Source organism: Antrostomus carolinensis, unplaced genomic scaffold (genome assembly GCF_000700745.2).
Source record: "Antrostomus carolinensis isolate BGI_N321 unplaced genomic scaffold, ASM70074v2 scaffold38359, whole genome shotgun sequence".
NCBI classification, from domain to species: Eukaryota; Metazoa; Chordata; class Aves; order Caprimulgiformes; family Caprimulgidae; genus Antrostomus; species Antrostomus carolinensis.
This window is the reverse complement of record NW_010337311.1, coordinates 34,257-50,729: the sequence shown is the minus strand read 5'-3', so window position 1 is coordinate 50,729 and position 16,473 is coordinate 34,257. Positions and strand designations below refer to the sequence as shown.

General features: G+C 41.9%; 1 protein-coding gene across 7 annotated transcripts in view; it reads right to left on the bottom strand.

The window, feature by feature from the left end:
• The window catches only part of LOC104530532 (beta-chimaerin), a 25,409-nt gene extending 17,907 nt beyond the window's left edge, over window positions 1-7,502 (bottom strand). For 2 of the 7 annotated variants that reach the window (XM_010175139.2, XM_010175140.2), the window contains exons 1-2: window positions 7,065-7,498; window positions 747-831 (exon numbers count right to left, since the gene is read on the bottom strand). In XM_010175139.2, the coding sequence (XP_010173441.1) occupies window positions 747-831; window positions 7,065-7,457 (478 nt within the window). In that variant the 5' untranslated portion in view covers window positions 7,458-7,498. Of the gene's footprint in view, window positions 1-746; window positions 832-7,064 lie in introns of all 7 variants that reach the window. The other 5 variants (XM_010175142.2, XM_010175144.2, XM_010175141.2 and 2 more) reach the window with 3 other exon arrangements.
• Between the last annotated feature and the right edge of the window lie 8,971 nt (window positions 7,503-16,473).

The following is a 16,473-nucleotide window of genomic DNA, read 5'->3' as shown; positions in this document are numbered from 1 at the left end:
ATGCCTGGAGGTCAGGGCAGGGAGAGGTAAGACAGAAGCGTATTCAGGTGAGACATGGAAGGGATTGAAGGCCCGTAGAAAGAAGTTAATGAAACCCCACTTGCACTGCACCAAATACTGTTTCACTTGCTGACTCCAAAAGTTCATGATGTGATGATTACTGCATTTTTCCAAGATGCTTATTTTTCACAAATGATCAAACAAATTTAAAATAATTAAAGCACTATTAAAATGCTAATACAGTTATAGAGGAACAAGAAAACTAATCCTAGGAAAATGAAAGTCGTATTTTTTGCTTTCCCTCGAGGTGGAATACTTCAGGCTCACAGCAACACAAGGTATTTTTATAGGAAACAGGTCTCAGTCTTTTTGCAGTTCTCAGCAATTGGTGGCAAAAAGATGAGTTATGAAGCCTAGTTGCTGTCTGGCTCTGCCATTTCCACAGCTTGTGTCTTAAGACATAAAACCGTTCAGGGATAACTTAACCATAAAGATCAGTTCTTAATGTATACATCCAGGCACACACATGACCAAGGTACTACTGAAAGGATGTCACCCTCAGCGACCAAGGGCTTGTGGCTTAATTTTTAAACCAGCTAATGTGGAAAATGACAATGTTCTAACTTGTGCAAGAAGATTTCTTGCCTTGTTCTGTAAAGTAATCCCTACCCTCCTCCTGCAGGGAGCACAGGCTGGGGGCGGGAGAGATGTCTGAGCATTTCAAGAGAATGACAGTGAAGGGCTACCTGAACACCTCACTCCCTGAGCGATGAGACCCCACATGAAGTTGGCGCAGTATTCACACCAGTGCGGACCTCGAAACGTATGGACCTGTAATACAAATGGGGAAAAAAAAAAAGAAATGGGGTCATTGGGAGGCAGATGGTATGACAGATGGAACAACTGAAATGGATAAACAACAGAAGACTCAGTAGGAGTAAATCTTTTGCACACAGTGCCCACATCTTTCCAAAGTGTAGATGAAATAAACCATGGGAACAGAAATTTGCTTTGATCTTGAAGTTTATCTTTCAATAGGCTTAACATAACAGAGAATCGGGCTGTGTACGACACCAAGACCAAATGATTTCTGTTAGCTGACATTTTAGCTATAGAGGAGGGGAGGAAACCAGGTTCACTAGTCAAAGGAGAAAAAAGTAAAACTAATAATCCAAGGAACTGCAGTCAGTGCTTTTATTTGACTAGTTCAAACAAAAAAGGAAAGTTTCTGAGATTCAAATGCTCTTCAAGAGATCACTTGAAAGTAGGGGAAATGCAGTGATAGAAAGTCCCTTTGAATGTACCAAGTTTTGGTTCCCCACAACTGTGTGTGACCACAGATCTGGTGCAAGACCCATGTTCTAAAAGCACCACTCAGGTGTGAACACACTACAACTATGGTGTTACACGTGCATTTCTACGCAACAACACTGAGCAAAGCTCTAGGTGATAGCTGTAAATTTGTATCAGGGATGAACAAACTGTGCAGCCACTCCAGGCAGCGGTTGGGCAATGATCTGATTTTGCACATTGGAATCCATTAGTGATAAAAACAAATTACACCCTTTCCCATTCTGATAAGTAAACTGAACTCACATAAGAAAAAGATCTCGGCAGGCTCTTTTTCAGTAGACCAAACTTCATTTTTCTACAGTCCACACAGGAGTAAATAAGGAGGAATAACATGACCTGCATGCTGACAGAGCCGACAGCTCCCCAGCCAGGTTTTGCACACCACTGTTGCTTCATCCACTGCTCTTCCAAAGGCTATGGTGGAAGACCTTTTTATTTAAGATGTATGCTCTGCTAAAATAAGCATTTCGTTTTAATTGAAAAGAACAGTAAATAGTGAGGTCTACACCCGTGTGAGCTAGTTCTGACCAGAGGCTTAATTGAGCTTGACAAAACATAAATCATGCACACTCTGGCTGCTAATGCTTCCTTCTCCTTCTCTCTGCTCTTGTGAGCAGAGAGAATCTTGTGATCTGTCGGGTGGATGGCTGAAAGGCCACTTCCACCCCCTAGGATGGGGAAAGCTGATCTTTACTTTTCATAGAGTAAAAAAATGGTCATTGCCCTTTTCAGATAAACTTTGTGAAGTTTTAAGCCAAAGATTTGGCTTGCTAATGTTTTCGCCCCATTTGTCTGCAGGATCACACATAAACAAGCCTGTACTCTTGAGCCCATTCCCCAGGAAGATGAAGTATCGTGATTTTAATGTAGACTTCTTTCTGATTTAGTGATAAAAATGTGAGCCAGCCCACAAATGAACCCTGACCAACTACTTGCAGTCAATAACTGCATGAATAAGCTTTAAGTAATAGTAATTCTTCCTCCCTTTTGACAGTAAAAGGTCAAAACTAGAATGTCTGACTGGTCATATTTATTTTTCTAAATGTTATTTTACCTCTTGGAAAAAATTGTATCTCTGGGAAACAACACTTTGCAATAAAGTTTCAGATAGATAGATTGCTAGATATAGACACCTACTTCTTTCTCATTTAATCTTATTTTAATTTGCAGAGTGGGTAGCATAAATTTCAGACGTGGCTTTTAGTGGGGGTAAATGGCCATACCTAACATCAGCTGGTGACCTGAGTTTCAGGTGTATGCTGCATGTGACCTTCAGTGGGTACCAAACTACAGATTCAACTAATTATGCCTGCATCTTTACAGTTTTTATACTGATAACCACATAATTGGTAGGTCTGCATCTGCTTTTGATTGTGGGTGAAAATCATCTGTTGTGGGAAGACAGCTGACTGTGTCTTCTGCTTTGCAGCGGTTTACAAAAGCTAACCATTTCACATTGGAAGTCCGTCACAGTTGCTAGGATATTTGGGACCTACTTGCTCACTTTACATAAAGCTTATTTCAGCTGATGTTGCTGTGGCATGTTTAGAAAATGGTAGCTCATTATTTCTTGATCTCTCCTGTCATTAACGGGAAAGTCATCAACACTGACTGAGGGATCCATCTGAGAAGTGCTGACTGCACACCCTTCCCTTGCTCCCTTCAGCTTGGTGGCCCTCAAAGGTTCAGTTCTCTTTATTCACACACTTCAGTTTTTCATGGACCTGCATTTTAGCTCAAATGGCAAGTTCCCAGCTGAAATGCCCTTGGTGTCTTCTGGTCAAGTTGAAACAGGGAAATAGTCGCTATCTCTAACTGAAAAAGGGAGATCTTCAAAAGTTTCTAGATGAAGGTGCAAAAAAATCTCTTAAGATGCAGTTTTTCAACTATGTCTCTTATGGCTTGCCATTAATTTTAATGAAATAATGAAGGAAGTCTTTTCTTACGCACACAACACTTGAACGCAGCCTGAAGCTTTCACATCACACTTTTGAATGGTAAACGGGAATTTTTCCTGCAAGATTGACCTCATCTGTATTTTAAACAAGGAGAGGTAACAGCAGGTCTTAGGTTTCTGAGATGCATTTCTAGGTTTTGCCCCACCCTCTGTAACTGCATCATTACAAATGGACTTGGCTTAGATTTTCTGGAAACATTATCAAGATTTATTTATTACTGGTCCCTACCCCATCCTGCAGTCTCAGAAGACCTCTCTGTGTACACACAGCATAGTCTTGGGCTGCCTGGGCTACAGTTGACACATAATTCCAACTTTTAGAAAGAATGTACAAGGAAGTATTTCTTTATATAAGCCAAAATCATGACATTTCTGACTGTACACTGTACTTGTTCAGTTTTTCATTTTCTTTCCACAATGTCTAACTCCGAACTTCTTCACTCTGTTTCCTTTCCAGCTCTTTCAATGAAAAGTCATTTCTTACATTCATCCTCTCTTCTCTGCTGGACAATCTCACCCAATACTACACTGCGTAGTCCCGTGGACTTTTTTTTGCTGAACCTGAGCCATTTACAGGGAAGAAAAGCTGACTCTGCTGTTATTTTTGTTTAAATCCATATATGTAATCTTCATGATGTCTGTAAAAAATGCCCCCCCTAAACCCTTCGTCTCCCAGAAGCAGTGTTTATCTGCAGTGATTAACACAAGGGGAAATTTATGCCAGAGCCTCCTTTCTCCCAGCAGATCTTCTGACTTGTCTGTAATCAGCTGCCTTTACTCCACTAGCCCACCTACAAGCGGGATTTGTGCATGCTATAGTGGCAAACAGGCAAAATATTGTGGTAAATGTACATTATTCAGCCATATTCACTCACTTAGAGCAGCACAGAGGCCCTCTCATAAATTCCCAGCCTAGAACAAAACGTGTGGAATGTCCCCAAACTCCACGCTGCTGCCCTTGGGCATGAGGGTGACCTCACCACCAGTTGGGACCCTGCTGAGGCTGCCAGGTAAAGCACATCCCAAAGATCCTTCTGCATTCTTAACTGTAACAAGATGCAAGAGGACTTTGCGATCAAGTTAGGCTGACGCCCACATAGTTACAGAAATACCTCTGTGTTTTTCTAAACAGGGCTTCAGAGATTTATTCTTTTTCCTGAATTATGGTATGTCTACACTGGCTTATGCAAAGTTGTCCCGCCAGACGGACGCCAGCTCCAAACCTAAATCCATGTGACTGCGTTGTGCGCTCAGGATGAACCCAGCTTAACAAATCAGCCTGGATACTAAATCTCTTTTTGTTCATTTGCTTTGAGTGTCTTGAAATTTGGAAGAGAGGCTGAATGAGAAAGCACGGGTGCTCAGAAAGACATAACCTGGTGCCTTCACGCTCCAAACTCCAATCCTCCTTTTTAATTTTTGTATTAGCTTGGAAAGGATGGAGCGAGAGCTGTCCTTGCTCTGAATTTGTGCCTTGAGTCTATGTCTTCCTTTTGTTCGTTCTCTCTTCCCGTAGATAAAATCTTTGGCATAAGATCTATAAAAATCTCATCAGCTTTGATAAAAATGTGCCCTTCACTTTTAAGATTCTTCATAGCTAAAGGACAAGAGCTAAAGAGTGCCTGTTTATGAAGAATTGCCTATGACAAGATTATGAGGGACACTGTGACACGTAACCTTTGTCCCTATGAACTGAGATGAATGATACAATACACGTCAGTATTCACCTAAAAATGGGGAAGACAACTCTTTGACTGTCTGCAAAATAGCATTCTCCTTCAGATAAATCCCACATCATCATAGCTTGACTGCTGTCAAAAGCCATTAAGAATTTTGCCCCAAGACCCATAAAGCCATTATTTCTTTTAAAAATAACTTCTTAACCCTTTTATGTAATGAATATGGAATATATTAAACATATTATACTTGAGTTTAGCCATCTTTTAAATCTAAATATTCTGCTCTAAGAATTCTATCTGCATTTTCTGTTCAACAACTATACATGTTCTGATATATTCCTTTGGAAAACTAACTGTATTTGCGTAGTGAACATATTTGTTCATTAAGTAAATGTAACACTTTTGACTGGCCATTCCAGACAATTTTTATTTTTTTAATGTTTCTTTCCTAAGCTTTTTATTGCCTTTACTAGGAAAAAACAGTATTTTTTCTGCTGTCAGGTCTTTGAATACATATATATTTTAATCATGTGAATTTCCAGTTAAACTATGACTCTTTTGAAACAGAAGGGAACAGAGACTGTAAAACAGCCAGATTGTGCAAACACAAAGTTAACTGGGCACGTGTCCAATTATAAATCAAAGCCAAAACAAGGGGAATTTGAAGAGGAAAGAATGCACGGGTCAAAGTGGAAAAAAGTCTCAGTCATGAGAAAATATTTTCTAGTTAAACTAAAATAGTTTTGATATTAAAATGATAATGAGGGTAAAACCCAGAAAGAATGAAAGCTGGTTTAATCAAGCAAGAAAACACTGAGTATTTCCCTATTTCCTTCAGTGCTGATCAGTGAGATAAATATTGACTTTTCTGTAGACTGGGTCAAGGAGGGGGAATGAGAATAGCGATGCTATTATTTGCTTTGCTCACTAATATTAAATTATTGATTTACCAACTGCAGCAGAAGCACTGCAGAAGAGAGCAATGTCTGCACGGCAGAATATGTAGAAAAATAAGAAGTGAAGCTTTTTTGCTAAACCAGGAAATCAGTGAAATATTTTTAACCAGTGCTTCTCCTTTTTTAACAGGCCTGAGATGAGTATCAGAAAATTCTCTTTCTGCTAATGTGTTGAACTATTCTGACAGTGACCCAGGTCAGCATCCTCACGGAGCATTAAGTAAACTGAGGTTTCAAAGCTGAGATGCATTCCTTTCTTGTCTTGTTACTGAGTCTTACTCTCTCTGTATCCATCCCCATAAGCATCAAACGGGAATCTGACAGCATTAGATACAGTAACTGGCTGGCATACTCTGAAACAGCTCAGTCCTTTTGGCAAAACATTTTAGTACAAGCTGCCTGGAAGGTCTGTTTCCAAAGCTGAGTCACTTCCCGGCTGCAGCATGCCAGACACAGCACTTGGGGGAAAAAACCCTAAGAATCTGATTTTGTATGTGTAAGACAGCAAAAAAGCAATCCATTTAAACATCCCCGTGTTTGTCCAGCTATTTGGTTTAGTTTGCGAAGCAAACACAAGCTCAGATCCTACAACTCAGTGGGACTCTGAAAGCATTTCCTTAGCATATGGTGATGGAACAAAAGCTAGGAGACAATACCACCACTGTGCTCTGCTTTATTGTTAGGGAGCACCCGAGCTCCCTCAACTTCTTCTGAAAACAGAAATGGTCCAAAATGTTTGCTGGTTAAATGCTACTGGCTTCTGATAATAGCTAGATTTTGAAAAGGGGCCTTTTTCTCATTTAAAAGTTGATACACTTTAAGATGAAGACAATCAATATAAAGTACTTTGTTTGTGAACAAAAAACTGAATGTAGGCCAAAAGAGCTAAAATGCCAGACAAGTAGTGCAGTGAGTAGCAAAACCGTTATTTGGATTAAGTGCCTATGTAAAAGTGTATTAAGAATGCCTATAGGGAACTTAAAGTAGAAAGAAAAATGCTTTTTCCAGTACTTTTCTCAGAGACAGATGGGTGCATGAAAACCCCACCATAGCAAAAAATAAAATGTGAGGCATCTAAACAGAACTTTTTAGCCAAAAATAATAGGAAGTTGTGCTTACCTTAAAATTGTGTGCTTTTTCGTAGTTGAAGTGGTTGTCGTTTTGAGTTAAGGCTGCTCTTCTGACCAAGGAGGTGATCTGTGAATAGGCAAAGAGTTTCAGAGGTTGCCACAAAAGTGCCCCCTTTACTCCCACCTTCACCCCCAGGGCTACGGCCAGGAGCTCTTGGCGCTTCCTTCCTCGCTTCGACTTGTGAACAACAGCACAGTTTTTCTCATTTTCCAGCCACAGATCCTCTGAGAACATAGCGCTGGGATCCCAAATCTTTTCTCTGTCTTCCTCGGCGTGCGGGAGCCTCACCGTAGTCAGTACAGTACAGTTTGTCCAACTGCTTCTGATGTTAGACAGCAGATTTGAAGCAGCTGCAGCCCATTCTGCTGAGACCTCTGGCATGTGACTTGAATGGGCTGTCTTGTGGGACGGAAGGAGCTTCTGCATCTGAATAAGTAACGGCCTGTGCCGTGCGATTTCTTAAGGCAGATGTGTGCCTCAAACAATAGCCTGAATTCATACACTGAACAACCTTCCCCCTCAACCCCTCCCCGAGCGGTGGTCTCCAGCTAGGTGCTGCTGAAACACTGGCCAGGGGAGGAGAGCATTACAGCTTCACTCCCAAAGGCATTTCCAGGGATAGATCGCAGCGTGTTAAAAATGAACAAACAAACAAAAAGCCCCGGGAAAGCCTACACAACTGAATCCAATGCTGCATCCAATTACACTCAGACTGAGAGACTTATCAGCCAGCAGTCTGCATGCCAGCAGATTAAGCCCTTAAAACCATGATGATTGTTTAATCTTACAGGGCTAAAAATCTCTCCCCCAGCCCCCACCCCATCCTGCACAAGGGGAAAATCCAGAAGCACTCCAAGCATCAATAGCACTTTTATGCCATGTTTTAAACCAGAGCATTTTGTCAGTGTGCACTTGGTAGCACGGAGCTAGCTCACTGTCAGGGAAAGCTGAAAGCCCAGCTGGGAGGATGCAGGTAGGAATCCCCCAAGCCCTGTGCAGTGCTCAAGTGATGGCAAGGCAGCTTTTCACACCCATGTAGGAAGCCCATGGGCACAGCCCTGTTTGCAGAATAGGGTCCAGAAGGCAGCAACAGCAGTCGTCGTTCACTCTGGTTACACACATCTATAGATTTGAGGGAGGGAAATTATTTCTAGTTAAAGCCCATGGACAGGAGGGATCTGGACCCTGACCAGTCTGCACTACAGCTTGCAGTGTTACTTTGGGCACCTGATTCACTTCTTTATGGGCAGGTATTTCCCCATCCCAGGACACAGATGATGTGTGACACTGAGCATCCTCTGCAGTGCCCTCTCCCCACCAGCTTCTCTCCCTCCAGCTCCCCTTTTGCTCCCTTAGTGAATATGCCCATTCTCCACCCATAAGAAGATAGGAGTTACCTGCTCGGCAGAGCACTGTGAGATTTAATTCTCTAAGGTATGAGAAGAGGATAAGAGCTACCTGCACGGCAGAGCACTGTGAGATTTAATTCTCTAAGGTATGTCTAACACTTGAGATGCTGCAACAGAGCAAACTGGGAGGTTACCAGCGCTGCTGGGAAAACTGCCTCTTTGAACCAAAGACACTAAAGACCACATCAGCCTTTTATGGTCTGTCCCACTTCAACTTACCCAGAAAAGATGTGGAATTAAAGTACTTAATTCACTTATGTTAACTTTTGAAGTTGCACTTGCCTCTATTTTTTCGATCTGCTTTTACCTCAGGCTGAAAAGTCAGAAGGTTCACCTAATTCACTTACTAAAACCTCCACCATATAGACTGCCTGCTCTTAGTAAAAGCAATGCTCTCCTGATTTGAAAGCCCATGGGGACAGATGGTCTGCTGTCAGTAACATCAGGCCATGCAATTTCACATAGTGCCCTACTTAGGGTTTTCAAGAAGTTGTGCAACCTGCAAAATGCAGCTTCTCAGTTACAAAATGATGCACTTACTTCTATGTATAGCATACTTCATCCTTTCTTTTCCAGGTAACTCATGGCACCTCTTTTTATGTGCTCCCACACTCCAAAGCTTCTGCTCCCTGGCAGGGAGGACTTTCACACAACCCCATTGCTCCCTGAGCAGTTGCTGCCTGACAGGCCTTTCCCTAGGGCTCAGCACTGTTACCTGACCACCGGTGACAACTGGCTGTGATGTATCTATGAACATTGCTCTGCCTGGAGGAAATCCCTGCTGCTCTTCCATATGTCCTCCCGCTAGTGAGTCCTGATTTCTGCTAGCTCAAGACCTTTATCTGCTTTCCAGCAGATAAAGACAGACTATAGCTCCCAGCTCACTCTCAGTGTATTTCAAGAGATGAGGAACACTGGTTTTAGGGACATCTCTGACTCCATCAGTGGCAATAGCTTCAGTTTGGGCCATCACAAAGGAAACTTTGAAGTTCTTATCCAGCTCCAGGTTCTTCCCTCAGTACCACTTTAAATGCTTCTACATTTATCTGGAACAAATCTCCCAGACTAGCTCTGAGTTGCTAGCTACAGCAACTAAACCACCATGTATACATAAGCTACTTTCTCTCTGACTTTAAGTACAGCATATACAAAGTCAGAGAGAGGTTGGTTTCCTAATAATGATCTAATACTTGTATTTATGTCACTAGACTGGTAAAAATACCATTATATAACCAGTATTTTTTACATAACATGGGAGATTTGATATTCAAGCTACAGACTTATGATGATACACCTTGGAATTTCTATTTATTAAACTATTTTTGGAATATCAGAGTGTCATCCTAGGATCAGGCATACAGTACTATACTTAATGGAAATTCTGAGTGTTCATATGAATGACTAAGGCAGATCAGTATTTACTGTTTATTGTATATGAAATTTTATTTATCCCCTAGGTAGCTTTTTCTGCCTTACTTGGGCCCTGTTTAGACAGTTGTTTAATGGGATCACTTGCGAACACAGGATGTGTACAGAAGGCCAACAGTGAGTGTGTCCTCTTAAGAAGCTTCATCATACAAAGTCCGATGAGGTTTGGTGTCTAAAATGGTGCTGTAAAACTGAGATGAGCTGGACCACATATATAACCCCTTCCCTCTCTAAATATAATGCAAACAGCAGCAACAACAAATTCTCAGCAGCAACCAGTTCCCAACATACTGATACCACAGGCCAGCCCCAGTGCTCTCTTTTATCCATTTGCTTTTTCTTAATACAAAATTTACTGCATATGGTGTCAACTCATTTAAAGAGCATCTCTTGATTAAGCTAGTAAGTTAGCCTGCAGCTTAGGAGGAGAAAGCCAGCAGCTAAAAATATTATTGCTGGTTGCCACCGAATGTCTAAGCTAGTGAAGCCTGAAAGGCAAAAATGGGTTGTCTGCATTTTCAGACCAAAGGATTCCTGCATAACATATGATTTTAGTTTACTAGTCTCTTTGTAAAACATATGTACTGTATAGCAAATTGGGCATTTACAGTAAAATAAATGTCAATGAACCAGAATAATAAAATTAAAAAGGAGGAGGAAGAGGGTGACTCAGCCATTTCCAGCATGCCTTCAGAATGAGCTGAACCCACACCATTGTCTCTCCCCTCAAACACTGGCGTCTTGTTTGCTAACAAAGGCCTTGGGGGTAGGAAAGAGCAAATTTTAGTATGAAAAGCTTTCAGTTTTGTACATGTGGCATGATTTCTGTTGTAGTCGTGTGGGTAGCACTGACTCGCTGCAAGCAAGCAGCAGGGGACCTTCGCCTGCCGCCCGGCTCCTCCATGCCAGCTCCAGCATGGCGGGCAGAGGCACTGCAGGAGCGATGGCTCCTCTCCCCTCGCCGCTGCCATGCCTGCACAGACTGTCAGCCATGAGGTATTGAGCAGCAGGTCCTTGGCTCGCTGCTCTACCTTCCAAAGGGCAGAACTACGCCAGGCAAAGGAGCCGCATGGGCTTGTCTCCTTGGACGACACCACAAGCAAAAGAGAGATCGCTCCGTGATGAGGAATTGTGACAAATCCATGACTGATCTCTAACTAAATACACTTAACACTGCACATAGATACAGCCACAGGTCAAAGAGAGGCCTGTTTCCTTGCAGGCACGGCATACTCGGTAATCTGCCAGACAGATTATGTTTGCTCAATTGCAAACACGCCACGGAGATGACACACAGTGCAAGAATCTCCCAGCTCTTGGGTTTTTCTCCCATGGAGGCCTTCCCACGATGCACTCAGGAGACAACACCAAAGAAGCTGGCTCTTAGCAAAACACAGGGCATGCAGGGGAAACAGTGGTGGAGGCAAACCAGCCAAAGGCCTTCACCATACCACAGTGCTGCCAGCTCATGCTGTGGCACCGGGAGCTGCCATTAAAAGGCTTCTGTGCCACTGAAACAGTGGGAGGGAACAAGCTCCAAGCAGAAAATGTACTGACCATGAAGCAGAGGACAATGCCAGCAGAGCGGCGCTTGCTAACCCAGCCTTGCAAAACCCACTTCCCTCAGCAGCCCTCCCTCTGGAGGGAAGGTCCTCAACATCCATCAGGTGAACAGAGACTACAGAGGTGAGCAGGGCCGGGAGGCTCTGCAACACAAAGCTTGGGCTTAGAAAAGGAGTCAGACTGCACAGAAACCGACCTGCTGCTGCTATATGGCTCCTTTCTGAGGGGAACTCAATTATTGACTTGCTCCCAGGGAATCAAAAATACACAAAGTAGCATTAATTGGCTGCCACTCTCCTCTGTTTAGCAGAGCTCCAACTGTGATTGCTGACAGCTTCTACCGAATGCAGGTCCATCTGCACTTCTTGAGGGTGTCATCTTGCCCGCTGAAAACACAGCAGTCTCTTGTTTCCAGTGCAAAACTTCCTTTCAGGTGAGCTGGAACTCAATAATCTGAGCATCGTCATTAAAAAAAGAAAAAAGCACCACAGGTTTTTTTTTAAAGGATTAAGAAATATCTATAGTTTTGCTTTTTACTCCTCAGAATTTCAACTCTCTTTTTTTTAAAATAACAACTAGTCCCTCTGCAAATCACGAGTCTGAGGAGCTATCAACAATATGCTGGCAGTGTTTATGGCAGCACACCATCTACACTGGGCTCCTGTTCCAGAGAGCTCAGGTTTACTTCCATCACCACTCATCCCACCTATCTTTTGAAGAAAACCCACTTCAGAGCAAAAAGAACTGCTCATTTAGCAGGAATCCTGCAGCAAATACTCGGAAGTTAAAATTATTAAGATTTTAATCTTTACACCTCTCCTAATCTAATGCAATTGATTGTTTATCAGCACGACAGTGACCAGCTGTAATTTATATGCACTTCTTTCTGATGGGCGAGTATTCGATCCCCTCCCCTGCAGATAAAAGATGTAATTTACCTACAGCAAATGGAAATATAATCTCCCCTAAACTTAGGATCCCCATTATAAATCCCTCTCAAACATATTTTTCTGCACGCATCTCATTATTATTTTTCTCAAAACAATGTAGTGAACCAAACAATACAACAGCCAGAGAGAAATGCTGTAGATTCAGGAAGGAACTAGCAAGACTATTACCAAAAATAATAGTTGCTGTAAGCCTCTTATAGAGTACTAATATAACAATCTATTGTCTATTTTGGAACAACTGGAGGTTACATTAAGTAGTATGCAATTACATATTCATCTCCAATCAAAAAAAATGGCCGGACCTTTTATGTTGTCAGTGGATTGTATCATTGAATGCATTAAGCTGCCTATTTCATGTCTGTTGTTGCATTTAGTATGTCTGAAATAGTATTCTGATTTCTCATTTTTGTAAACTATAAAAATATGGACTGTATTACAAATACATTGTTGGGATCAAGGAAGGAATAGTCCAGAAATAAGGAAAGGATCTAGGTATAGGATGAACTAATTCAGTGATTCCCCTGAATAACCCTGTGAAGATTAACATGGTAACAGCAGGTCTAGCCTATTTATTGACTCGGCTTCCTTTCCTCCCACTCTCTCCTTTATCCTTCCCAATCTATCTCCATACTTGTCAAGGTTATTAATGATGTTTTCCTGGCCAAGTTCATGAGCCTCTCCTCTATGCTTAGTATTCATGACCTGAACAGTAGCAAAGGGATTTAGAGCGGGGGCGTGAGGGCTAAGCAGGGCAGATGAGGGCAGAGCCGGACACCGCTGCCATTGCTGCTGCCACAGAAGAAGAGGAGCACCAGGTCCGCCCCCTCAGGTGGGGCTGGCAGGAGCCACTTCATCTGCAAATAGGACTTTCTCAGGGAAACTGCACTGAATTTATTTCTGAATTACTTCTTGTTATCTGTGTGTGTGTTCTCTCACACACAACACATGGGACTGACTGAATTTGACTGACTGCAATGTACATGAATGAGTACTGTTATCACACCTATAAATTAAAGTGTACCTATGATAACATCTGGTCTGTTGTCAAGCCAAAATTCAAACATAATATTTATCCTAATATTTGTAAAAAATCTGCAGTGATCCTGTTTCTCTATCAATGATGTTTTTGTTGACAAGAAAACTAACAGAGTATTTTTCTAACAAATACATATTTAAGCATAGAATGGATGGATGGATGGATGGATGGATGGATGGATGGATGGATGGATGGCGGGTGTCTAATCTAAAACAGTAATCTGGTCTCTCTGTATAACCAAAGGAGAAAAACAGAAGCCTCCAGACAGTGATTCATCCTCTTCTATGACAGACCAAGTTTAAAATGGGTGAGCTTGAATTGCCTTCTTGCAGCTCATTTATGGATCATATGAGGAAATTAGATAACTTAGAAACAGATAGCTTACTTTAAAATACTTAAAATTAGGTAACATTAGTCTCTATTTGTCTATTATCTATTCAGTTTTAGAATAAATTAAATAAGGAATCATTTATTTTATTAGCCTCAACCATACCTATAAGTAATTACAGAATAATAACTGCACTTTGTTTCAGTTATCAATACTTCTCATACTTTAGACCTGGCTAAGGCTTATGCTCTGGAAATATGGAATAGCCAGTTTACTGGGTAGTTACACAGCTGCATGTACCTTTATAGGTTTATCTGGGTTCACTGGGTAAACTTTTTCAAGAAGTATAACTATAGAGGAATCAGTCTGTAATGAATGCAAATTTCTGATGCTGACTATATAGGTAGCCAGTATTCTGATATTTCACCCACAGAGGAAATAGCCTAGCAACATAATGAACTTAATATGATATACAATGGCCCCTCTGAATTAAGAGGGAAGTGAGTCACGCTCTCTGCAAGATACAGAACTATTAGTCAAGAGGCAGCAATTTAAAAAAATTTCCTAAACATTATAGTTTTTATCCAGACCCCCAGTGGATGCTGGCTTATCACCACCTAAGCTCTACATGTATATCACCCGTTCATCTTTTTATATTTTCGTTATGAAGCTCTTGCTTTCTGAAGAAACAGCACTTTGTTTAGGAAAGCCAGTTTGCCATTGATTAAAACCATCATTGCCCTGCAAGGAGACTGCAGAGCTTGAACTCCAGCCAAACCTGCTGAGCTACCACAATGAAGTGGAGAAGTTAATGTGCTTACTTACCAGTCTGGGGAGAGAGAGAGGAAGGCAAGAACATCCCCCCTGAGAAAGGTGACGGCTGTGAGCACAGCACAGTGCCCTTGAAGGGATGGGAAAGGGGCTAGAGGCACCATAAGCGCAGCAGTCCTGCCCCTGGGCCCTTTTGTCTTGCTTGCATGGGGTTGTCATTAACCATAACTGCTTGTGCATTGAGGGAGCTGGTTGGGTGCCACACTCAATCACAGGGTTAAATTGAGGACCATGTTTTGTGAGAATGCATTAAGCCTGTTTAATGTCAGGACATCAAATGAATGAGCTTGATAATAAATCCCAGTGCTATACAGCTACTGTGTTGTACAGCTGGTGGGTGTAAGGCCTGGGTGTTTGACCGTATGCCTCATCACACACCCGAACACATACGTAGCACTGTACAGAAACATCTATAGCCTCACTTTTGGGACAATTCTAATTTCTGTGTCTCAATGCTACTACGCCATACAGGCAGGTGTCATCTCAAAGCAATACAGTAACTAGCTATCTGCTCCAGTAAAACATAACATCCAAAAATAAATACAATACAAAAAATAAATTACAGAAATTTCTGTTTCTCTCTTTGAGTTCTGATACTATGTGATGGTGGGAGTAAACTTCTCTCGGAGTGAGACAAACTCGGCCTTGCAGCATATTCTCCAGGCTGAACCTTATGGACTACAGTCAGAACTCCTGTTCATACAGAGAAGGAAGAATCCAATCCCCTCAGGGTTATGACCAAACGTGGTGGAAAACAGGCTTTAGGAAAGTTTCCCAGAAACCACAGAGTCAGACAGCAATGGCATTTATGTTCAGAGCCACTAACCGCTTGGCAGAGCCAGCTGATCTCTGGAGGGGCTGTAAAGCAATGGTGAGAGAGCTGTCAGAATGTGAAGTATGCTGTGGCCGTCTTGGGAACCAACGGAGCGCCCAAAGTTTTGCCCCAGCTCAAGACAGCTTAAAACAAGAGACTTCAACGGAGGTTAAAAAAGAGATTTATGAAAGAGAACAAATAATTTGTGAACTGGTGATTCCTGAACCAGTGATCATCTTGTCTAAAAAAAATGGCAATCTATAAATTTGTTCCTGGACCATAACAGTGCAGGAGTGGATTCTCAACTGTGTGATGCTCTCACAGGGAGATGGGAATGATAAGCAATTTACAGGGAGGAGAGTGACAATATTGGCATCAAGCAACAAACAGGATTTTTCTCAAGTTTTGGAAGTTTCTGGGTGCTGTGAAGGAACTCTGAAGCTTCTCTCTCAAACTTGTAAACAGTATGACTGAGTTACACTACTGCTCAGCAGTCAGGACACCTGCAGGTAAACTACACAGTACAAGGACCTGGAAATGTAGTCATATGTTTTTCATCATTAGTAGTAGTTCTGTCTCCTTTTACTGCAGTACCTTGTGACTTCTTCTTGTAAAAATGCATAAACTAGGTAGACAGTCTAAGGTGAAAGAAATTATCCATGCCTTTTAGGACACGAAGTAGGCAATTAGCAAATAAGAATACAACATGTTTTCAGGTTTAAAGAATACTCTTTAACAAGCCTGAGCCATTGCACTTTACCAAAACAAAAGGAGAAATGTAGTTATATAAAAATGCTATGCTTTATGACTGTGAGCTTCTATTTTTCAGCATCCTTTATGAATCATGTGGCAAAAAAAAAAAAAGAGGGCAAGAGGGAACCATTTCCAAATGCATGAATGGAACTGTGGCATGGAGGGCATCACTGGTTTTGGTGCTGCACCACCCATGGATGTCTTACGACTCATCTGAGCTCAGCTTAATATCCATGAAAGCCTCCATGTCCCAGGCCATATTCCCCTGAGGTGGGAGCATATGGT